The 22,599-nt window shown below is 31.8% G+C and overlaps 4 protein-coding genes and 1 pseudogene across 5 annotated transcripts; 1 reads left to right on the plus strand and 4 right to left on the minus strand.

The window, feature by feature from the left end:
• Positions 1-2,651: 2,651 nt before the first annotated feature.
• Positions 2,652-7,920, minus strand: Ube4B (Ubiquitination factor E4B). Its single transcript, XM_040711809.2, has 15 exons — positions 7,648-7,920; positions 7,396-7,568; positions 6,838-7,040; positions 6,646-6,773; positions 6,354-6,575; positions 5,934-6,287; positions 5,759-5,872; positions 5,044-5,702; positions 4,885-4,985; positions 4,556-4,817; positions 4,235-4,487; positions 3,887-4,132; positions 3,676-3,823; positions 3,473-3,622; positions 2,652-2,955 (listed from the first exon to the last, which is right to left on the minus strand). The coding sequence occupies exons 1-15, from the start codon at positions 7,669-7,671 to the stop codon at positions 2,894-2,896; spliced, it is 3,099 nt and encodes a 1,032-aa protein (XP_040567743.1). The 5' UTR covers positions 7,672-7,920; the 3' UTR covers positions 2,652-2,893.
• A 442-nt stretch (positions 7,921-8,362) lies between these two features.
• On the minus strand, positions 8,363-10,080 carry LOC121118508 (uncharacterized). The gene is made up of 2 exons (XM_040713089.2): positions 9,495-10,080; positions 8,363-9,418 (listed from the first exon to the last, which is right to left on the minus strand). Exons 1-2 carry the CDS (start codon positions 9,789-9,791, stop codon positions 8,456-8,458), a joined length of 1,260 nt encoding a protein of 419 aa, XP_040569023.1. The 5' UTR covers positions 9,792-10,080; the 3' UTR covers positions 8,363-8,455.
• An 888-nt stretch (positions 10,081-10,968) lies between these two features.
• On the minus strand, positions 10,969-14,352 carry LOC121117227 (protein FAM50A). The gene is made up of 6 exons (XM_071888682.1): positions 14,212-14,352; positions 12,692-12,874; positions 12,364-12,621; positions 12,131-12,268; positions 11,815-12,072; positions 10,969-11,275 (listed from the first exon to the last, which is right to left on the minus strand). The coding sequence occupies exons 2-6, from the start codon at positions 12,869-12,871 to the stop codon at positions 11,048-11,050; spliced, it is 1,062 nt and encodes a 353-aa protein (XP_071744783.1). The 5' UTR covers positions 12,872-12,874; positions 14,212-14,352; the 3' UTR covers positions 10,969-11,047.
• LOC139905469 (chromobox protein homolog 1 pseudogene) lies at positions 13,039-14,218 on the minus strand (annotated as a pseudogene). The gene is made up of 2 exons (XR_011780241.1): positions 14,055-14,218; positions 13,039-13,927 (listed from the first exon to the last, which is right to left on the minus strand). The product of XR_011780241.1 is annotated as a chromobox protein homolog 1 pseudogene (transcript).
• Positions 14,353-18,707: 4,355 nt separating the features above from the next.
• On the plus strand, positions 18,708-20,902 carry Rpt5 (26S proteasome regulatory subunit Rpt5). The gene is made up of 3 exons (XM_040712275.2): positions 18,708-19,727; positions 19,799-20,071; positions 20,677-20,902. Exons 1-3 carry the CDS (start codon positions 18,874-18,876, stop codon positions 20,837-20,839), a joined length of 1,290 nt encoding a protein of 429 aa, XP_040568209.1. The 5' UTR covers positions 18,708-18,873; the 3' UTR covers positions 20,840-20,902.
• The last annotated feature ends 1,697 nt before the right edge of the window (positions 20,903-22,599 follow it).

Here is a 22,599-nt window from a genome sequence, read left to right on the forward strand (position 1 = left end):
AAAGCATTACATCGAGTTTTGTCAATTAAAGAATGAAAGTAAATATAACTTCTTATTTCATTTAAACTATTTTAATCGATAGTTTCTTGTCTGGTTATTTCATGATAATTACTTAATATGTACTTTTTATTGTTCAACATATTATTTTATTGGTAAATTATTTTTGGATAATAATAACCTTTATTAAATAAAAGTATATAACAATAATAACAGAGATTATTGATGTCTATTATCTTATCAAAAAAAAATATTGAAAACGTTTATTAATTAATAGACTTTTAAAAGTACTAAGTACACCTTACTTCCTAAACTGATTTAATTTTTAAAATAGGAAAAAATAATTAATAAGAGCACTACCATCATATACCTTTTTTTTAAATGTATGTTCACGAGGGTTTGGACAATTTTCACATTCCTAATAATGTGGTACGCTTTGCTAAGGAATACTTTTCGTAATAATACCCAACATATAAAAAGATGCCAAAGAGTATATACGAGTCAAAAGACCCCAGCTATATTTTACGTGTAGTAAATTATCTGGTATTTTTAGGACGAACTTAATTGTAATTTTGTAGTAAAATTAGTATCTATCAGTAATGCTAATTGGGAGCATTTTGGCCATGTCAGAATAAAAGAAGCCTAAAATCAACATGGTAACCCTTACAATTTGAAGAATGTTTTGGAGGAGGGCTGCCTAGCTGTCATGACGTTTCATTAGATCAGCTACAAGCAGCTGTGACGAGGGGGAGAAGGAAATAATCAACGCAAATTAGGCAAGAATTACTCCGACGTCCATTTTCAATTCTACTCTGAGTTAAACAAGGACTTACAATTATAAATCCGCAACAAAGCATAAGGGTTACTCTCCGTCTTTTATGAACTCACTTCTAATGTTCTATCCAGTTCGTATATATCACTAATAGCTTGTATATATTAAAAAAGAAAATTCACCCATAATGAATTCAAGAATAATGATAACAACTGAGAAAAAGAAAATTTACTGTTTAGTTTCCCCAACTCCATAAAACGGGAGAGCAAAAAAATGCACCGGATTTTCATCAATTACTAATTAGTAATTATTAAAATTAGTATTGTCAAATTAATAATAGTATGACAGGGTCGAAGGCTGGCCCATAAATAAAAACCTGTTGTCAAATTTGAGGAAAAGAAAAAGTGTTTTTTTAACTATTTTTTCTTGCCACAATTCTGAAATTTTTCTGTGTCTATTTTCAAATCTTGTCTTTTCTAAAAAAAAAGCTATTTCTCAAAAAAATTTATTTCCTCATTTTTCTAAAAAAATAATATTGGGATTATTTTAGGGGATGTACAAGGACCCTTGTACTTTTAATATTGGAAGAGCCGTGCACTATATGATAGACAAGTAGTGAAGTTATTCCAAAATATGCATATTTTCAAACTCTGAATAATTTATTTTGTTCTTCAAAAGAAAGTTGACTTAAGTCAAGAAGTTAGCATTTATTCTTTAGCGTCTTACAAAATGGAATTATTTATTAACGTATATTTCTATTAAAATTCTTTGTTTTATTTTGTTTTTAATCCTTAATTTGAAGCCTTTTCTACTAGCTATATGTAAGTACTTAGTATCACTAATATCTAGAGACATATCTGTACATAGATTCCATTTGATTGAAAAAAAATATGTATGAGCTCCATAAAACTCTACAATTAAGTATCTCATAGACAATAATATATTCTATTTAATTCGCATATTTAATATGCAAATCCTGGATGAACCATTAACGCCGCTCATTTCTCCGTTCCTATTTTATTTTTCTTCCATGAAATCTCATACGCCAGAACAAAGCTAAAACCAAGTAGCAAAGCGACGGTCACACGATCAATTTTTACCCAAATTTAATTGGGTACAATATTTTCGCAAGAGGTAATGACGTTATCATAAATTACTCTATAAATAATTACACAACTTCCATAAACTCACAAGGCAAAAGGGGAAAAATTAACACGTCACGAGAAAAAATGATGAATTATAGCCATCTGTGATACATAATAAGTCTATTTGTAGCCAACTAAATTTGAACAAAAATGGATGACGTCGTCATCGATTCTCTTTCATAAGATGAGTGAATAAACCAGCGGAAATTAACGAATTAAGGGCAGTACGGAAAAAGGTAACGGGTCCAAACCTATAGTAAATATCATTCCAATGAAATGGAAGGAATTTGACTAAAGGTATTAGTCACCATTAACAGTATAAACTAAATTAAATTAATCAAAAATGAGAAGCCAATTATTTCAATTTTTGACCAATTCCTCAACCTTTTATATTTTATAATGAGGACAACATGAAGGGGTTTTGGGAATCATAAATGCTTATTAATGTTCCACTTATTTGTTTTTTCTTTGGCAAATTATACTTTTGTCAAAATTGCCTTCGACAAATTATCTTATGTAGAACCATTATATAATTTATGTAATTAAAATTAAACGTCCAAGGTAAAATGTAATTTTGTCAATGCTTAATTTGAATTTTCCAACATTAAATTTAAACATATATATTCAAATATATAATAGAAAAAGCGTAGATATTTCGTTAACATAATTTGTTAAAACATACAAACTACGTTAAAGCTTTAACTTCAGTATACTATATTAACATCAATAAACATCAATTTTGAGCAATTTGTAGGTATTTATTTTGACAAATTTAATTAGAAAAAAATTGATTGAACCTGTTAGATACATAACTACATTCTTAGAAAAAAAATATTTATAAAAATTAACAAAAGGAAGGACCACTAATTTATCCTTGATATATTTGTTTAAAAAAATAGGCAAACACAATAAGAATCACGCTACATTTAAAAGATCTATATTTTCTCTTGTAATTATTCGAAAAACTCATAAAATAGCTTTACTTTATGTGTTGATCTTTTTTCCGTTTCCATTCCGCTATTTTTTCTTTTAGTTCCAAAGCTAAAAGGGATAAAAACGTATCAATCAAATTAAAGAATTAAGAAAAATCTCTTTTAAAAGGCAATATACAAATGGTGCCAAATTAGAACTGCTTGGAAAAATATATATAAATAAACTTTAAATAAGATTTTCTCATTTATACACTTATATAGAATGATTTCATTACAGTTCATTTATATAATATTTTTCGGAATTTTTATTTTTATTTTTTATATAAACTTGGTAAATACAATGCTTTATACTCTTCTAGTAGCCAATAACATTCGCGTGTGCTTCCTCCCTCCCATATTCACTATACTACGTCTTAGGCAAAGTCTATACCTTAGAATTACATAACCTCCTAAAGTACCAAAATTCACATTTAGGAGTGAATTTTACCGCCTATTGAGAAACTCCTAAACTACAAAGAACCTCCCCTTTCTAAATATCATTTTTTTTTTTTACAAGTTAATCAATTATTTATAAAGCAACTGGCCACTCTTTGCATAAATATTCTATACACAATCTAATAATTTACCAGGCTTAAGCATTTCTTCTGTGAGAGGTTGTCGAGTAAATGGATCATTGGGCGTGGATAAAAGATGGCGAATTATATGCTTCCTATCCATTACATTTCCAGAAGTTGGAAGGAAAACAGGGTCCTCCATCAATTCGAACATCATAGGATCTTATTTAAAATTACAATGTACATAATTATAACTAATCGATAATAAAATTTACCCATAAATTCGTCAGGAGCATCTTCATAAGTAGCATCTTTTTGATAATTGGCATCAACTATAGACTTTGCTTTCTTAGCCAAATTCTCGAGTTGTTCAATATCCAAACAACTCGAACATAGAGTTGTTTTCATTCTTGCAACGGCGTCCTTAGTTATGGGTAGAAAATATAGAATGACAATTACATCATTCTAAAAGAATAACTTCCTTACCGAAAATATTTCGAGGGAAAAAGATCTTTGATCATTAGCAAGCGCAGTGGCAAAGCCATCAGAATCAAGATGAAGATAGATGTCAATTAGATTTCGTAATAACCAACGAGGATCCCAATTATATTTTTCTGGTTGTTTTACTTTTAAAGTTTTGCACTTATTGCCACATAACTGTTTCAAATTATAGTTAAGCATTGCTGCTAGACGGTCAGCTAATTCTGGACGTAGGAATGGTTCAACAATTTCCTGAAAAAAAAAAAAAAAAAAGTTATTTTGCTAATCTAGAGTTTCCTTCCTTTGAAAAAAAAAATGCTCCAGATCTTGTATATGAATAAATAAAAAACTCACCCGAGTTAAATAATGAAACATTTCAACTGTCTCTCTGGCTAACGTTAAATATGATTTACATTGTCTATCATCTTGTGATAAAGTTCTCATTCTTTCTTGTTGATACTGGGCTGTTTGAGTTGACCATCTTTCAACATCAGATATCTCTTCCTGAATTTCATGGATTCTCTTTAATGCATCCATGGACTCGTCCAACAAAAATGTAGTATCATTCATCAACATATTAATAAATTTAACAAATTGTTTTCCTGACCTATAACAGCGAAATAAATTATCAAATTCAAATAATGATTCCTGTATCCATTTAATTTAGAGACTTACTTTGATTCATTTACAATAGCTAATTTATGAGTCGGTGAAGCCCACATACTTTTCATGATTATAGAAATATGGTAGCGAATTGTAAATTTGTCATAAAATTCGGACGACGCTCCAGTTTGCTCCACTTCTGTATAAAATTTCATTAGTGCAGAAGGAAGAAACTCTTCAGTAAATGGATGCGAGATAAATTTGACATACAACTCCCTTGTGACTTCTTGAATGGATGGATTTATAATAAAAAATACTTCTATAACTTTTGAGACTGAAAAAGATAGTAAGGATAAATTTTTAGGTGAGAGTATTATAAAAAGGTATAATTTAAAAAATACCTAGATATGGATTTGTGAAGTAGTTTGGTGTACAAACAACAGCTAACAGGAAGGAGAGTGTTGTAGGGTCAAAATTCTTTACAACAGCATGAGGAAAGTAGCTAAATAATTACTCAAATTAATGAAAAAATAAACTTAAAACAAACTAAATGATATTACTGTAATGCGAATAATAGAAAATCAGCCATATCATCAATTATCCATTCAGGAAGAGATGCAAAAAGTTTATTTTCTTGTTCCGGAAGTGGCAGTGAGATCAAACCATCATTTGGACAAATAATATTTGAAAGGAATTCACAAACAGTTGAATAAAACTGAAGACATCTATTAAAAACTTGTGGATCGAGAAGACCAGTGTCGGAACAGGCTTTACTCTTGTTTAATTTTTTAATTTGTTCCTTCCACTTCTTAAGTTGCCGGTTTCGTAAAGCAGATGGAACTTCACGTACACGACTTTCAGCCTTTTCAAGCTCATCAACCATCTTCTGAAGTTCCCTTAAAGCTCTTAAAAGCCTCTGGTAGCGCCTGATACATGGCAAAATTCCGATGTGATGAGCTTGAAGAGTAAGAAACCAACATTCTGTTGGAAACTTAATTTCTTTCCACTCATGTCCATTTGAATTCAATTGTTCGATCCATGTCTGATACTCTGGCACTGCCATGTGCATTCGTGTATCTGCATCGCAATCTACACCCCGTTTTGGATGGGATAAGTAATATGGATCAACTTTCTTTATGCCTATTTTCGAAGATAAATGTTGCATCACAGTCATGAAATTGAGCATAAAACCATCTCCTGCTACTAAGCGATCATTCACCTAAATCAAAGTCAAACATGAAAAAAATCATTGAAAAAACTCGTTAATAATCTTACCTGCATTTGTTGACGTTTTGAATTAGCAGCAACAACTTTTTTCAAAAAATAGAGTCCAGCTTCTCTAGTAGAAGAATTGACCAATATATTTAGCATAATCTTATGTAAGGTTGTCTTATTTAAAAAAAAAATTGTAAGTAAATGATTATTATATTTTGAAAACCAAGAATCTTACCCGACATAAGTCCAACTCAATTTGAAGTTGGCTGGACGTAGCTCGCATTATAGGTGAAGATAATTTTTTAGGAAAGAAATGTTCTGCAACAGAGGAATCTTCTTCTGCAAAACTAGAAATAGCAAAAAATGGTCCCAAAAATGAAATATATGCTAATTCTCTTCCAACAGCATCACTTTGAGGTTCGGGTAACCAATCTGATTGCTCAGTAATCAAGCGACAGAACGGACGAGTGGATCCACTCCTCAATTCGCACAGTTCCATCATTATAAGCATTGGAGTCTTGAAAGTGGAGCCAACTAATCCCGAACGAAGAACGTCTGAGGAAAGCTTCTGAACAAGAGGAGTAAAAATCTAAAAGAAACATTAAAAATACATCCATGAATGCCGATTCTAAGTAATCATAATGAATTTAAGTACCCTGGAAAATATGTCCCAATTTCCTTCAAAGTTAAAAAAATGATTTATGTAATCAGGAAGAAATGCTGATGGTAATAATTGATCTTTTAAAAGTCTGACAAATGGTGACGGAGTAGCTTCTGGAGTAGACTTAAAGGAATCTAAAAGAACAGCCGTTGTGAAACGTAAGAGTTGTAATTGAATGTTGCTGAGCACATCCGACAATGGAGAAATATGGGCTCTCTATATTGTAAATTAGATGCAAGATTATGACTAACAAACATAACCCAAAATATAGGTTTTAATTCATTACCTTTTTATCTTTTTCTTCCTCATTTCTAGCATATGATTTTGCGATGTAATAAAGCATTATTTCTTTCTTGGTCACCAAATGAGTATCATCATTACATGGGAAATTAATCAGCTTAATGGATTTTCCTCCTAATAACATAAAAGTGAATGAAAGAACTTATTTTATCACTAGAAGCAGCGAAAAATAACTTACCTTCTTCTATGAGATACATAACATCAGTAAGTACTTCAGTGATGAACTCAGGATAAGCATTAGAATTTATTAAACCCATCCGTTCTTCTTTATCATCAGAGTTAAGAGGGATGTAATTGGACATATCCTCCGTCAAAAGCTGAACATTTAGAATGTATTCCATAATAAGTTGAATTTGATCATTTGACATTTCATAATTTACACTGAAAGGATTATTTATAATTAATTCAAAGTATAAATCTTAGTATGAAAGAGCTAACTACATAAATTCGAATCATTCATAGGGATCAATTTAATTAATTAAAATTAAACACTGAAAGAAAAGTATGAGTAGAAATAAAACTTGAACTTTGAACAAGAAAAAGAATTACATAGATAAATAAACAAATTTGGCTAAATGGCAAATCAATAGAGAATGATATGTTAGAAATAAGTTTTTCTTAATGGAAGTAGATCAATTAACTAATTTTAGAACCAGTTAAATGGACTTTTTATAAATAGGTTATACATAAAAAGAGGATCTATAACTAAAGTAAATGTAAAATGACAGATGACAACCTTGAGCTAGTTCTTTTCCGCGTTGGAGGTTCATCGACTTCCATGGGAACAACAGGATCAGTATGAGGTGCAACAGATACTGCAGAACTTCCATTTGTTTCACCAGATGATGCCGTAGAGGTAGATTCACTTGGGATCACCGTTTCTAAACGTGCCAAACGTTTTCGACGGATCTATCAATCGACGAAGAGCAATTTAAAACGTAAATAAGGTATTTAAAATAAAAATATAGAAGGGCTATTGTATAATTACCTCCTCTGCGTCAATTTGAGACATTATTAAATTCCAAAATTAAGAAAATAAAAAAAAAAGTTAATTTCTTTGTTATCTTTACAAACCCTTCCGTTATGAAATAAAAGACGGTGCATAAGAAGACAAGTTTATTTTGACGTCACAATTGGAGTAGTAAGTTTTCCCCTTGCTGTAAACAGTGGAAGGTGTGACGTAGCTTTGTTTCAAGGTTCTTTTTTCCTCTCCTAATCTCTTATTCTCCATTATATTATATTAGCTTAGAAATGCGATGTCACTTAAAAGCTTTACCTTACCCCTGTGACGTATTATATTATATTTTGTATAATATGCACTATTTGGAATCTGATTCTTTGATCAAAGTTTAATCATCACATTATAATAAGGGAATAGCGTAAAAAATCATGAAGAATATTATGTATTAATAAATTATCTACCTAATATTATCAAAGAATGCAAAAGAAAACACCATAAAATTTGTTTTGTTATTAAAAACGGGTTATTCTCACTAATTAAATTATAATTTAAAAGCATTCGATTTGAACAAATGCACTGTTCTTAAGTTTAAATTTAATAATACAGTATGATATTTTATCAGTTAAGAAGATAATATTTAAATGCATGACAATAAATTGTATATTGGTTACCAAGTATCAATTTCATGTAAAAATATAATATTTTAACATTACTAACCAAAATATGATAAAGTTCGGATGGGTCAAAAAACACTATAATAAATTTATTAAGTTAACAAATATATATATATTTATATAAGTATGATTAAACATTAAAAATTAAAATTGAAACTAAACTATGACTCTTTGTTTAAATGAATTGAGCTTTGACCATCAGCGGTGCGTCTAGTATCACCTCCAGTATCAGAGTTTAATACGCATTCCCAGTCAATCTCTCCAAGATCAGGTATATCGTTTGAAAGTGGATCTTTTAGTCTTAAACTTTCGAAGTCCAAAGAACAAACTTGATTCAAGTCGTTTTTTAAATTTAATCTCGCCTTCAAGTTATTCGAAATATCTTCCAATATTTGAAGATTGAGAAAAAATGTGTTTTGAAAGGCCTGGCTTTCATTATTTTTATGTAACTGTGGTAGCAAATTTTCACATTTAGATGGAATGATCTGAACTTTTATTTCAGCTTTGAGCCGACCAGAGAGGTCAATAACGTTATACCAGCCATCTATACTTTCTAATTTATCTCCATTAGGAAATAAATCGATTGCAGCAAACCCTAAAGCTTCATCAGATGTGTTTAAATTTGAGTGCCAGAGCCTGACAATTTGATATTTTTTGTCATGTTTAAGAGGAACACCTTTCACGGAGAAGTTCCAGACTGGAGAACATGTTTCAAACTGTATGGAAGAGTAGAATTTGTTCTCAAAGGAAACGTAGGAGTTAGGCAGAGGTTTTACCCTATCTTTAAGATAAGGTAAATTTTTTCCTTCTAAAATAGTTACATCGATACTCATATCATCTGGGTTGTTAGTCCTATTTTTATCATCGACTGATATTAAAGACACTTCTTTTGAAGTGAAATTATCCGAGGTATTCAAAAGTTCATCTTTGGATTTAATAATTTGCTCGTCATATCCATAAAACTTAATATAATTTTTAATTTGTTGTTCGGACCCAGCGACCAATTGAACTTTCAGTTGTCCAAGTTCACTTCCTTCAGACAAAACATCCCTTACTTTTATCCAATCATTGAAACTAATTATTGGGTATGGATAATTGTCAGACAAAATTCTTTCATGTCCAGCCTGAAAATACAATAATTTCGATTTTAAAGACAATTAATCAAGAGTAATTCTAATATTAGAAAATAAATATTATTACTTCAAGAGCCGAATAGAAGGAACTCAAGGGTAGGAAAGAGATACCATGAAAGTGATCAGGATGGACTGTTTCGATGACTAAATGATTATCCTTTACTCTTTCAATAAACTTATTTAAAGGATAAGGATTTAAACAATTGTTTAAACTCCATTTCGGCCGCGGTCCGTCAAACGAGGATTCTTCTTCCCATTCCCATCCCATGAATCGAATTTTAAGCACCAACTTCTTACAATCTGAAGAGAAACGACGTCCCTCATCTATTTTCAGATGAATCAGTATCTCGGTCTCATCTTCCATTTCCACTCCATGAACTGCTAATTTAAATTAATGACAGAACAACTCATGATCTAAAAAAAACTCTGACTGCTCCAATAACAATAAAAAACCGCGCCAAACAGCAATCTCATCTTAAGAAATATTTTTATCCTCACAGACACATCTTTTTCTTGCTTTTGTGAATCTATGTCTTTCCATTTCTTCTATTTCTTACGTTTATTGCTGTCGATAATTCTTACCTGGCCTCAGATTTCATATTAATTGTTGATTCTCGGTAGATTATTGTGATCTAAGTCTATATATATTACGTGTGTGGGGGGGGGGGAGTGTACAGGAAACAATTGTAACACGGTGCACTTGCAACAGACCTTTTTTCTCAAACATCAAACAAGCTTATACATAAAATTTATATCACAATTTGTATAATATATATATAATGAAGATTATTGTGATAAAAATCAATATTTTTTATTTACTGTTTTTCGAGGATTTGATCAAACTGATTTTGAAGGATAACTGTAATTTTTTTGTGTAGCATTATTTTTATAATAAGTCAATCAATTTTTCATTGTTTCTGCTGTAAATTATATTTATCATTGGAACTATTGATAATTTTGCTATAAATCAATATAATTTGGTCAAAATTCAAAACTCACTTATTGAGAAATTTGAGTTATTGTAATGCTCAGTTGTAACAAGTCCTGCAATTTTCCTAGTAGTTTTCATTATGTTATATAATTATACTTCACATCAAGCATTTTATTTAGCCAGAGCAGGACATTGAAGAGGTGCGTGATCATAAATTTATCTGCCCTATAATATTAATCTTATTATATTTTAATCTACTATATTACATAGAAATGTAATAATTCAACTTCAAGAAAAGTCTTGGTTTTTTATCCATCAAAAAATAATTTTTAGTATAATTTTCTTAATTTCGAACTCTAACTTAATTTTTTAAATGTTCCTGACTCTGGAGTAGTTGCAACATTTGACGAGTCGTATTCTAATATAACTTATAATAGACAAACTATTGACTGATATGATATTTAAATAGACTTAAATATATGTAAGTATGTTGTATTTAAATTTGGCATGTCAAACCAACTCTGCCAAAAGTCTTGCAACTTTTCCCGTTCTCCTCTACATAATTGCTTTATAGACAGGAGACTTTATCGATCATAAATAAAAAATTACATTAACATTCTATTATTTATTTTCAAATTAAATACACACTCATTCATAATGTATATTATTATTTATTAATATTTAATTAATCACAGCTTTTTCTTTAATGCATCCCCAACTGTATATTTGTCATAAGTCTTGGATGGATCATAAGGTTCCCAACGTGATGCAGGAAATATATGCTTATTTCTTTCATACCATGAACGAAGTACAACTTTTCCAGCATGTGATTCATCTTTTTCTAAACGGTGATCACTCATGAGACGAACATCATCATGAACATCAAAATTAAACAATGGACCTGATTTACCCCTTGCCTAAAAATAAAAAAGTTTTTTAAAACAAGTGAAATAAGTTTATCTTCAGGTCTATTATATAGACCTAAAGATAATCTTTATATATATATATGTATGTTGTGTACTATTTATAAATCATCAGTCATTTTAGCAAACAACAATCAATTGATGCTATCATTTCATTTTGATCCTTTAAAATTACTTGGTTATTATCAGGGCTGCCCTTAGTTATCGAGGGGGTAATCTAATTTAAATAGGAAAAAAATCATTTAAGCTCCTAAGAATTTATAATTTAATCTATGGAATGAGCTAATATAAAAAGTTATATATATTTATTTTTTTTCGTTGAGTTTTAAGAACTATAATTTGGGCAATTTTTTCCGTTAATATTTTTTAAAACATATATTCCCCCCAAAAAAAACATACAATCAATTATATAAATGTGATTAAACTTATACTTTTTGATAGCCCATAGTACTACATTTAAGTATTTAAAAGAAAATTTTATAATATGGGAGACTGAAGAGTTATGAACCAAAAGTGATATGATATCAACTCACTTTTGTGACGATAAAATCGTAGAAACTATTGGTCTGAGGTATGATTAAATCCTCTTTGACGTACATGAGCTGATCAGCAGTTACAACTTTGAGGTCCGGGAAATCTGGTCGAAGAGTTTCTAATGCTTTCTGAAGAAATTGATAAATAGTTTTGCCTTTTTTCATAGTAAGACTCCTTCGATGACCCCATCCGTCCCAATATGAATAAACAATATTTATAGATTCATCTTTTAGTGCTTTTTGCTTTTCCACCCATTTCTACAAATAGAAAACTATAAAAAATCATCCGAGAAGGGGGTGAGGAATTTGCAGCTACTTGTCGCAGCTCTTCTCTGAGCTTATTTTCAGCCTCGTCTCTATCAACATCTGGCAAAAAACTGGTATCTACACCAGGATCCTTCCCTAATCTTTTTTTTAGATTTTTCATCCCCCTCATCAATAATTTCCTTAGGACCTTCATCCTTAGATTTGGATTCAGACTCATCCTAGATATACATTTACAAATTATTATAAAAATATAAGTATTCATTAGTATCAGGGAGAATCTACCTCGGGTTTTAATTTTTCATCCTTTTCAGAATTAGTGCTCTCATCACTATCCTCCTCTTCGTCCTCATCGAGATTAAAGGAGAGTGTTTTGATTTGACTCTTTCTCTTCAATCTCAGTTCAAGCTTATGCTTTTCATTTTTTTGAATTTCCTCTTGCCTCTCAAGATCTTTTCTGGCAAGCATTTTTTCCCTTTCCTTCAGGGCGTTCTCTTGCCTAGTTTTCATTTCTTCCATCGTAAGTAATCCAACAGTTGAAGTCTTTTAATTGAATGTGGTATAATTAATTATTTATTATACAGCTTTACTTAATATGTATAATCAATGATACCTTTAAGTCATTATCAACTTGATCTATTCGAGAAGAAAATTTGGATTCCATTTTCCCAACTTTTAGCTCGTCCGAAAGCTTCTTTCTTTTGATCTCAATATCCTCCTGATGTCGTTCCCGTTTTTTTTGGAGGTGCATAGCCCTCTGGCTTTCACTTGCAGGTCCCTTATACTGAGCCATTTTCTATAATTAATCATATGAGACATCATAAGCACCGCCATTAATAAGAAATTGTTATTAACATGCATTTATCAAGAATCTGATTCGGGTTTTGGTTGATATGGTACAATAGTGGATGTATAAATCCCCCACCCCTCCTTTAAATGAAGTAGGTACAAATTATGAGATTACTTGTTTAAGGTTTTATTCTATCATTTGGAAGGGAAAATAATACTTATATATATTTGTATATACAAAAAGAAAGAAAAAAGATAAAACAGTTGTATAGAATTACCAATATCTTGGGTAAAAGTATAATATATGATATAAATACGAGGTCGTTGATAGAAAGGGGTTTCACGAACATTAAATGCTTGGAAATGAATCACTACACTGTTCACAAACTGTTCCAACAATCTCCTTCATTTTTTTAATTATTTTTTTTGTTGCTTTATTACTTGAATTGAACTAATCCTCAGGTTCATCTTCTTGGTTTGATGTGTGCCATGTGAGGCGTTCCTCATAGAACTTGATCACTGTTTGAGGACATCGCACATTTGCTTCTCTAGCCGGCACAAGATCCGCTTCATCAGAGCCTTTCCACTTGATGAGAAACATAAGTTCTCCCGAGGAATCTGTGGCTCCAATGATGCGTTCAGGGTCAAGATTACGGTCAAATCCCCTGGGACGATCATCATCTGCTTTTCTGGATTTGCTTTTTTCGTTGGAAGAGCTTGTACTTTTCCGCTTCTCTGCTTGGTTCGTACTGGAGCTGGTGGAGTCTGTGTTGTTGTTGTTGTTGGTACTGCTGCCGCCGCCGCCGCTGCTGCTGCTGCTATTGTTCCCGCCGCTCTTTGACTTTTCCGCTTCCTTTTTCATTCTCCTGTTTTTTTCGAAGGTTTCAATGAGATCTTCGCAGTCCAAATTCTCTTTGGGCTCCCAAGTGTTGTCTTCGTCTCCGTAGCCTTTCCACTTCAGGAGGTACTCCACCTTTCCATTCTTGCCCACACGCTTATCCAGAACCTTCTCCACGGAATATTCCTCCTCCTCTTCTTCAAGCTCACCGCCTCGGGGCATCTGCAAGAAAAACACAGCGTCAGTCTCTGGGGATATGCCAGGCACTTCCTCAGAACATCAAACAAGCAATGGGTCAAAGGCCCCCACCATCACCCAAATACTACTAACGAATCAGACCCTTTCTCACACAAAAGCAATGAGGCGACTGTGACGCCGGTAAGGCCAATCTCACAAGCTACACTTCCAACAAACTCGCACGCACTCTCCAGAAGTCACAACGAGAAGCCCTCCCAAGAAATCTCTCCAAATAAAGAAGCAACTATTAGACTAAGTGGATTACTTACCTTTTTCAAGTCCTTATCAATCAGAGAAAGAGATTAAAGATCCGAGTCGCGCTCAAATATATATTATTATGGCGTCTCTAGACTTCGCCTCCCTTTTCACTTCAACAATGTAGAGTGTAGTAGTACTCTAGCGGTAATAGCTATTCTCATATTCTATTATACTAATACAAACACAGCTGCACAGCTTTTTTCCTTAACTTTTTCTTTCTAGCTAGTTACACTCTTTTTTCCTCTCCTGCTGGACAACTTACTCACTCTCGCTTCCTCCTCTGCGCTCTCTTTTACCCACTCTCTAGCTTTTTTTTAAAAGTGCCAAAACTTGCCTGTTAGCTTGAGCTGATAAACAATCCGTAGAGGAGTTATCTTTTTCCCACGCAAGATGTCGCTTTTATTATACATCACATGACGTCACCATACCATTTTTTGTCATTTGCCTAGTTGGCGCATTCAACTTTTTCTTCCTTTTGCAGAACTTACCTTGCTAATTCAGTTAAAATGGTAAATTCATGAACGTTATATAGTTAGTTGTGTAGTAATATTCAAGTACATATACACAACGCTTCTAGCGGACAAAAAAGTATCGCTACGATGCTACTTTGTATAAATATTGACCACGTGGTCTTCGTTTCTTTATTTTTTTTAAAGCACAATAACACTAACTAGTAACTACCTCCTCGCTCTCGTTTTTATACTCTTAGTTCCGTTATTATTTCTTTTATTCTTCGTCTTACTATTTTATACTACATATTGTACATTGTGACTGTTATTATTATTTTGCCCATTCCTTCAACTTCTTTAATTTTTTCCCTTCTTTTTTCTTTTTACCTAATCAAAAAAATAGGAAAAACTTAAAAGTTGGGGGGAAAAGAAAAACGCGGGATACAGAATTACCACTTGTATCATATAGCTATTTCCTTTCTATTTACATAATATTTGAGTTTTCATTTATAATTAAATTTCAGTATTAATAATTGTACAATTATGTAGTCATTTTATACCTACTTATACCTAAATATTACATAAAGCATGATAGTATACATTTATTCCTTGGTATATTTTGCTCTAATCCTAATGCTAAATGTTAAATAAACGTTGACTTCCGGTCAATTCAAACAAGAACGTCAACAAGTGTTTATTGATACATGGGCCATAGTGTGACTCCTGTGAAATATTAGACAACACCGATAATCATGGTAATGTCAAAGAAGTTCAACCCTCAGATATTGTATCTACCAAAGACCTTCGAGAGAATATGAATATTCATGAATTACTCCTTTACATGTAGTGACGAATGATTAACATAAGAGAGTTATAAAAAGTCTTAACTGTGCAATGATTAATTTTCTACATTTGAGGAATTTGTTTATACTATTATTGAAAAAGCCATTACATATTACTAAGGTCGAACCGAGACCGCAATACATTGCTTATCGGTCTCTGTTCTCGTACTTTTGTTCCCATATAGAATATGTAAAGAAACAGGAAAAGTGAGGCAAGAAGACAACTAAGTGAATTCTTAGTAGCGGATCTGGATAAGTAGTTTCAGTCATCAGACTGTGTAAAAAAAAAAAAGAGGGAAGAGGTGGGGTAGATTATAGATCCAGGTCCAGCTTGTCGGACCTATAATATCATAATTATAATATTTCCATGGTTTTCCAAACTTAACCATGCCAAGACCCCATTAATAATACATTATTAGTTGAGGCCTCCTTTATACGAAACATGTGTATGTGTAGACTGAAAGCAAGCAATTATCAATCTTCCTGCACCCCCCTTAGGGCTTCTTTTAAAACCAGTGTCTAAAGCAACCTTATCTTTCGGAACCCCTACTGGAGCTTGGACACTGTGCTCTCTGCGTATAAGGTAGCTGCGGCACTGTTTGTATCTAATGTAATTCCCTGGTCATAATTTTTCTAGTAACACCCTTGGTTTTATGTACCTGTTACCAAACTGACCCTGTACAAAAAAATGAGACCGAAACCGTTAAAATCAAACAACCGGGACCGATAGAACCGTTGAATCTGAACCGAGCACAACCTTGCATATTAAGATGGAATAAAAATCTGAAAGGATTTTACTTACGAAAAATGGACTCATGATGTGCATACATGAAGAACGCCAGATTTTAAAAGTAATGTAATTAATTATTCTACAAAAACGACTTAATATTTGGGAATCTATTTCATGTAATCATGACTCATGAGAAACGTTCGATTGCCAAGAAGAATTCCTCTATTAGTCTTCTAGCCTCAGTTTTCCCAAGGTTGAGTTTTCCTATTTTTTCTTCTTTGGTATAACCATCTAAATGATGATAAGAGCATGTCAAAACTAATCTAGGAACTCTTTCCGAAGTAACAGGAAATCTGGGCAAGGAGACGACTAAGTGGATTCCTCTTGGTAAACGAACGGTTTACATAAATACATGCCATGGATTCCCAATTATAAAGTCATTTGGTAGAATAACTAATTAAATCACTACCCATAATCTGATGAAATCAAAAGAGTTTTCTTAGGCCAGTAGTAATACTAAAGATGATTGTTTATGTCGCCCTATGTTAACTTATTTGTATTTCCTGAAAATGCGTGCACTCTCCATTTATATAGTTAATGAGTACTTCTAATATCTAGAACTAATTAGTAATTGATATAGCTAAACATACAAATTGGGGTAACTATCCGTCTTCTTTTCTCTAGTTTGACTATTTTTACATAAGTTCATCAAATGTTCGGTTTTATAAATGTTAAATAACACAATCTACTTAAACATAAAATCAAATTTTAATTCATTATAGTTTAGGGGTCTGCGAAATATATAAAGAATATCATTTGGAAATTTATTTAAAAAAAAACCATCAAGAAATGTAATTTCTAAAATCAAAAATTCCAAGAAAATTGTGTTTTCTAAAAAAAAGGTCATAAAGAAGGTTAAAATATACAAATCAGACCCAAACATTGGATCAAAATATATGCCTAGGAGGTTTGCATTAATAAAAAGGTTAGGAATTACTGTCCTTAGATGACAATGCCCTTATTTTTACATATAATTTAAAAGTTAGGAGCCTTATTTTGTAGCTACACGGTAGATTGGATTATGATATAAATAGTGTATTGAAAGTTAATAGTTATTTAATTAATTATAACGATTAGTTTTTAATTCCTTAAAAAATATTATTTTTTTCTAATTTTCTTTATTTTTAACATAACTGTTGCAACCGTCCCTGGCTACGAGGTTAGGTGCAACATTTTACATGTTCCATTCAAATAATTCCTGGTATGATCACAAAATATATTCAAATAATTGTTCACGTAAATTTTTCTTGTTTACGATTTGAATAGCAGACTTCTGCACTCAAGGTCGTCACACTATGGATTATTTGAGTCAAAAATGAAATGTCAGGTCGGAAAATTTGGATTAGGTATGTAATGACTGGGAAAAATTGAAAAATAAAATTAACTTTAATTTTTAAAAGTAGATAGTAATATTTCTAGTTCAAGTCCTCATAAATAAAACGATACTTTCGACCCGGTGAAAAAGTTGAAATGACTTTCGAGTCGGGAGTCTTAACATTTGCGTCCAATTCAAGTAGCGAGTCTTTGATTGTGTGATCAAGTCGAGTCCAAGTCCTCAATTCTGCTCATAAGTCAAAGTACATAATTTAATCATTGGGAACTAAAAACTTTGCAAATAATTGTAATTAAATTAATATAGATTTAATTCTAATCAATGTGATATTCAAAGTCTGATCACAGAAAATTATCAGGACAAAAAAATTATATACTTTAGTAAAAATGCACTGAAATTACTTATAATAAATAATAATTATTATATTAAATACATAAAAAGTAAATGCATTGAAGAGGATACATTTTTTAATATGGCTTTTTTAATATATAAACAAACTCATAAAATGTAATAATTTTATTTTTCATTGAATTATAATTCATCAATTGTCAAAGCTTTTATTGTAGGATGTGGATATTGTTATGTTGTTTGAATTTAGATGTACATCATTTAAGAAGGAAACTTAAACTTTATGTTTGTGGGTTTCATTCTTTTCCAAATATTAATTAATTATAGTTGTTGTTAGTCAATAATAGTAATACCATAGTATTTAATACATTTAGTGATCACTAAGAGCTGTTCATGGCACCTTAGTCAATAAATACAGAAATTGAGTAATATAAATTAAATATGCTTGTATTTTTCATTTGGATGATATGTTTTCAACTAGCGAGAAATCACTAAACATTTTAATCTTTCAAAATGGGAGCAACATAAATTAATGGGAATAATAAATGCTTAATATTGCTTTATTAATCCTTCCAAATTTATAAAGTAATTATTATATAACTGGATAGAGGTTAGAAAATGTACTATTCAAATTTTAATTAATATTTTACTAACGAAATCATGGAAATAGCTAGTTGATGATCGAAATGGATAGGGGTGAAGTTCGAACTCGGTGTAGGAGAGAGAAAGAAAAATACAAAGACACAGAGAAAGAGAGGGGGAGAATGGCTAGAAAGAGAAGCTGAGATAGGAAAGAAAGAAAGAAGAAGAGAAGAAGTAAATATCGCAAAGTCATCTTGAAGTTTGAAATAGATTGATTATTTGAAGTTGTATTGAAAGCCGAAGTCGTAAGTCCAAGGAAGCCGGTGAAGATGACGAACACTTTAGAGGCTGAGATGCAAGATGGCGAGGAAGAGTGCTTGGCAGAAGAAGTGCTGCGTATGAGTGTGGATGATATAACTTCCCGGACTCGCCTCTTGGACAATGAAGTGAAGATCATGCGGAGTGAACTTCTCCGGATTCAGCATGAGCTTCAGTCACAAAGGGACAAAATCAAGGAGAACACGGAGAAGATCAAGGTGAACAAAACACTTCCTTATCTGGTTTCCAACGTGATTGAGCTCTTGGACGTGGATCCGGATGAGCTGGGAGTGGAAGAAGACGGCGCAAACGTGGATTTGGACTCTCAGAGAAAGGGAAAATGCGCTGTGATCAAAACCTCGACTCGACAAACTTACTTTTTGCCCGTTATTGGACTCGTGGAACCTGAAAAGCTGAAACCAGGAGATCTTGTGGGTGTGAACAAGGACTCGTACCTTGTCCTGGAGGAGCTCCCTGCGGAATATGACTCTCGGGTGAAAGCCATGGAAGTGGACGCTCGTCCCACAGAACAATACACGGACATCGGAGGTTTGGACAAGCAAATCCATGAGTTGGTTGAAGCTGTTGTTCTTCCCATGACACACAAAGAAAAATTCCAAAATATTGGTATTAAACCTCCAAAGGGTGCTCTTCTCTACGGCCCACCTGGAACTGGAAAGACTTTATTAGCTCGTGCATGTGCTGCACAAACAAATTCTACCTTCTTGAAGCTCGCTGGTCCTCAGTTAGTCCAAATGTTCATTGGTGATGGAGCTAAATTAGTACGTGATGCTTTTGCTTTAGCTAAGGAAAAGTCACCTGCCATTATATTTATTGATGAGTTGGATGCCATCGGTACTAAAAGGTAGCTCACAATCATCACTCCTTCTAATGTCTATGAGATCAGTATTAATACTTTGTTATATTTTTGTGCAGATTCGATTCTGAAAAGGCGGGTGATCGAGAAGTTCAAAGAACCATGTTGGAACTCCTAAATCAACTTGACGGTTTCAGCTCATCCGATGATATTAAGGTCATTGCTGCTACTAATCGTGTAGACATTTTAGATCCTGCCCTCTTACGTTCAGGGCGTCTTGATCGAAAAATAGAATTTCCTGCTCCTACAGAAGAAGCAAGGGCTCGAATTATGCAAATTCATTCTAGAAAAATGAATATCAGTGGAGAAGTGAACTTTGATGAGTTAGCCAGGTATGTTATAACTTAAATTTTAATTATTTCTTATGAAGGTTAATTTTGTTTCATAAGATCGAAATATATATATTGCCTTATTGTATTTTCATGGTCGGAAGTATTGTGTACTGTATTTGATATTTTTAAGGCTTTAATTTTTGTGGTGTGTGACAAAAAAACAACCTTGGAAAAAAATCTAGAAGAGCCCAATTTATTTATTATATCATATAGTCAACCAGCTCAATATTTCCTTCACACATTTCAGTCAATTATAGGTTTTGTATTCAAATTTCTGTATTAAATTAAGATTTAAAAGAAAATTAACGATAGTTTAGAAGCTATATTTGATTCATGATACTTAATTCCGAGATGTCCATTCAAGTTAAATTTATCAATTTCTAATACTATCATTGTGATTATGAATTTTCGATACTTTAAGTACTATTTGTGGCGCCTCCAAAAGTTTCATCGGAATAATTTATAGTTAGAAATCGACAATAATTCATCGAATAATTGAGAAAATCATTCTAGTTTGCTTTTCTGTAGACGGTCCATATTTATGTTATTACTTACTTTAAAAAATATATATTTCTTAATTCCTAATGTATTTTTGTATAATCTAGGTCTACTGACGACTTTAACGGTGCGCAATGTAAAGCAGTTTGTGTTGAAGCTGGTATGATTGCTTTGAGACGTGAGGCTACTATTGTGACCCACGAAGATTTTATGGACGCCATTATGGAGGTTCAAGCTAAAAAGAAACAAGTTTTGAACTACTACGCTTAAATTCGTCAATGTTATATATTTTTGAACATAGTTTTAATATTAAATAAATAAATAAAACAAAAAGACTAGTTCGTTACTTTCTCTGCAAAACAATATATGGAACTATGTTAACTTATGCAATATTTTTTTGTATATCATTAATGAAAGTTTGTATTAACTGAAATTTAATTAAATTTTCTCACATTGACGTAAGTGATCTTATTCGTGTCAAAAAGAATATAAATTTTGTATTCTAACCTACAAGGTGTATGTGATAAATATCTACACTAGCTTCCAAACCAATCTCAGAAGATTGTTTATGTATGATCTTAAGATTAGTAGGTTTGCTCAACTTCGACAGTCCCAGTATTTCTACCCCGACAAATTCACAATTCTTTAAACGATTTATCTAGGTTTTTTGTATGGTGTCCCTGATGTATTGGGGCAGAGTGGTACATAGGGAAGGGAACAAATATCTTTTGTCAACAAGGGTAATTATTGTAAAAAAACGATGTTTTTTTTTTACTTCCAGAGGATTTACTTTAAATTTGCTTCATAATAGTTTTTTTTTAAATATCGCAAAGGAAATTTTTTCACTATGCAACAGCCTTTTCGCCCATCGGCTAAACCCCACATTTATTATTATTTAAGCCATAGAACACTAAACTAACAATTTAGATATTCAATCGTAGTAGGTTTGGTCTTTCGAATAGGAGCCATTTTTTGAAAGGAAATAACTATATAAATGAAGATTTAAGGTAATACCAATTTATGAAAAAAACTATTCCAGCATTCAAAAGAAAACTATTTATTAACTTATCTTGAATGCAGTTCGTACAAAATGTGTAATAAAAAAATCCAGTAAAATGAAGGATCTAAGCTAATATTTTTTTCAATTACTTAATATTATAACTAAAACTAAGGAATAAATCGTGTATTACAACTTCGGAAGATTTGCTGTCAAAAATAAGTTCGATTTTAGTGGATTTTTGAGTTTAACTTTTAATTAATTTTTATAATATTTAATAAAAAAGCACCGTAGGGTTGCGTTAAAATGTTTCGAAATTAAATATAATTAAGTGGATAATTATACTAATTGTAATAAGTAATTAACATATATATTTAAGAAGAGTGAATAAATCGTTCAAATTTTTGCTCATTTATATAAATTTGTATTACTTTTTCCGTTTTCTGCTTCTTATGAGATAAAATCGAAAAATTTGAGAGATGAAGAATAATTTTAAGGATTAAAAGAAAAGACAGTTAAAGTTATGTCTCAAGAAGACCTATAATCTTTTTTCCATGCTATATCTGTGGCTCTCTACTGTTTTCGGTTGATGAGTTTGCCTCTCATGTAGCTGGCCACTCGAAGAAGACTCAAACATCAGTTCCCTCAATGTTAAAATAAATATTAACCTTGAGTTCCCTCAGAGACACTGCCAGCTCCTTCGAGTGTGGAGATTACGCTAGAAGATAATTCTTACTTATTTCTAAATTAATTGTCCTAACTGAAATATGATGTCCTTATATTTTACCCAGTAAATTGATATAAGATCTCAAAATATAATTCAAGCGCATAAGTTCAAAAACTTTAAGCCCTGTGTTCAAGCAAAAACTAATTAACAGGCAAAATTGGAATGATAGTTCACAAAACCTCGAAATAACATGTCCCTAGGTTAAACTTGCCAAAGGCCCACCAAGAGACAAATAAACATTTCTTAACACACCTATTTTAATTAAAACAATTATTTGGATTATGATAAGCTATTGCAAATGATGTA

The sequence above is a fragment of the Lepeophtheirus salmonis genome, chromosome 5 (genome assembly GCF_016086655.4).
Source record: "Lepeophtheirus salmonis chromosome 5, UVic_Lsal_1.4, whole genome shotgun sequence".
NCBI classification, from domain to species: Eukaryota; Metazoa; Arthropoda; class Copepoda; order Siphonostomatoida; family Caligidae; genus Lepeophtheirus; species Lepeophtheirus salmonis.

Bases quoted from the DNA above. Each gene is read 5' to 3' on its own strand.
- LOC121117227 (XM_071888682.1), bottom strand. From the start codon at position 12,871: ATGGCTCAGTATAAGGGACCTGCAAGTGAAAGCCAGAGGGCTATGCAC. The intron at 12,269-12,363 runs GTAGATTCTCCC...CTAAGGATGAAG, and splicing joins ATGAAAAATTAAAACCCGAG to GTCCTAAGGAAATTATTGAT. The intron at 12,073-12,130 runs GTAGCTGCAAAT...TTCTATTTGTAG, and splicing joins TCAGAGAAGAGCTGCGACAA to AAATGGGTGGAAAAGCAAAA.
- Rpt5 (XM_040712275.2), top strand. From the start codon at position 18,874: ATGACGAACACTTTAGAGGCTGAGATGCAAGATGGCGAGGAAGAGTGC. The intron at 19,728-19,798 runs GTAGCTCACAAT...ATTTTTGTGCAG, and splicing joins GATGCCATCGGTACTAAAAG to ATTCGATTCTGAAAAGGCGG. The intron at 20,072-20,676 runs GTATGTTATAAC...TGTATAATCTAG, and splicing joins AACTTTGATGAGTTAGCCAG to GTCTACTGACGACTTTAACG.
- Ube4B (XM_040711809.2), bottom strand. From the start codon at position 7,671: ATGTCTCAAATTGACGCAGAGGAG. The intron at 7,041-7,395 runs GTTGTCATCTGT...TAATCCTTTCAG, and splicing joins CGGAAAAGAACTAGCTCAAG to TGTAAATTATGAAATGTCAA. The intron at 4,818-4,884 runs GTATTTTTTAAA...TATCTTTTTCAG, and splicing joins CTTCACAAATCCATATCTAG to TCTCAAAAGTTATAGAAGTA.
- LOC121118508 (XM_040713089.2), bottom strand. From the start codon at position 9,791: ATGGAAGATGAGACCGAGATACTGATTCATCTGAAAATAGATGAGGGA. The intron at 9,419-9,494 runs GTAATAATATTT...TTGTATTTTCAG, and splicing joins CCTTCTATTCGGCTCTTGAA to GCTGGACATGAAAGAATTTT.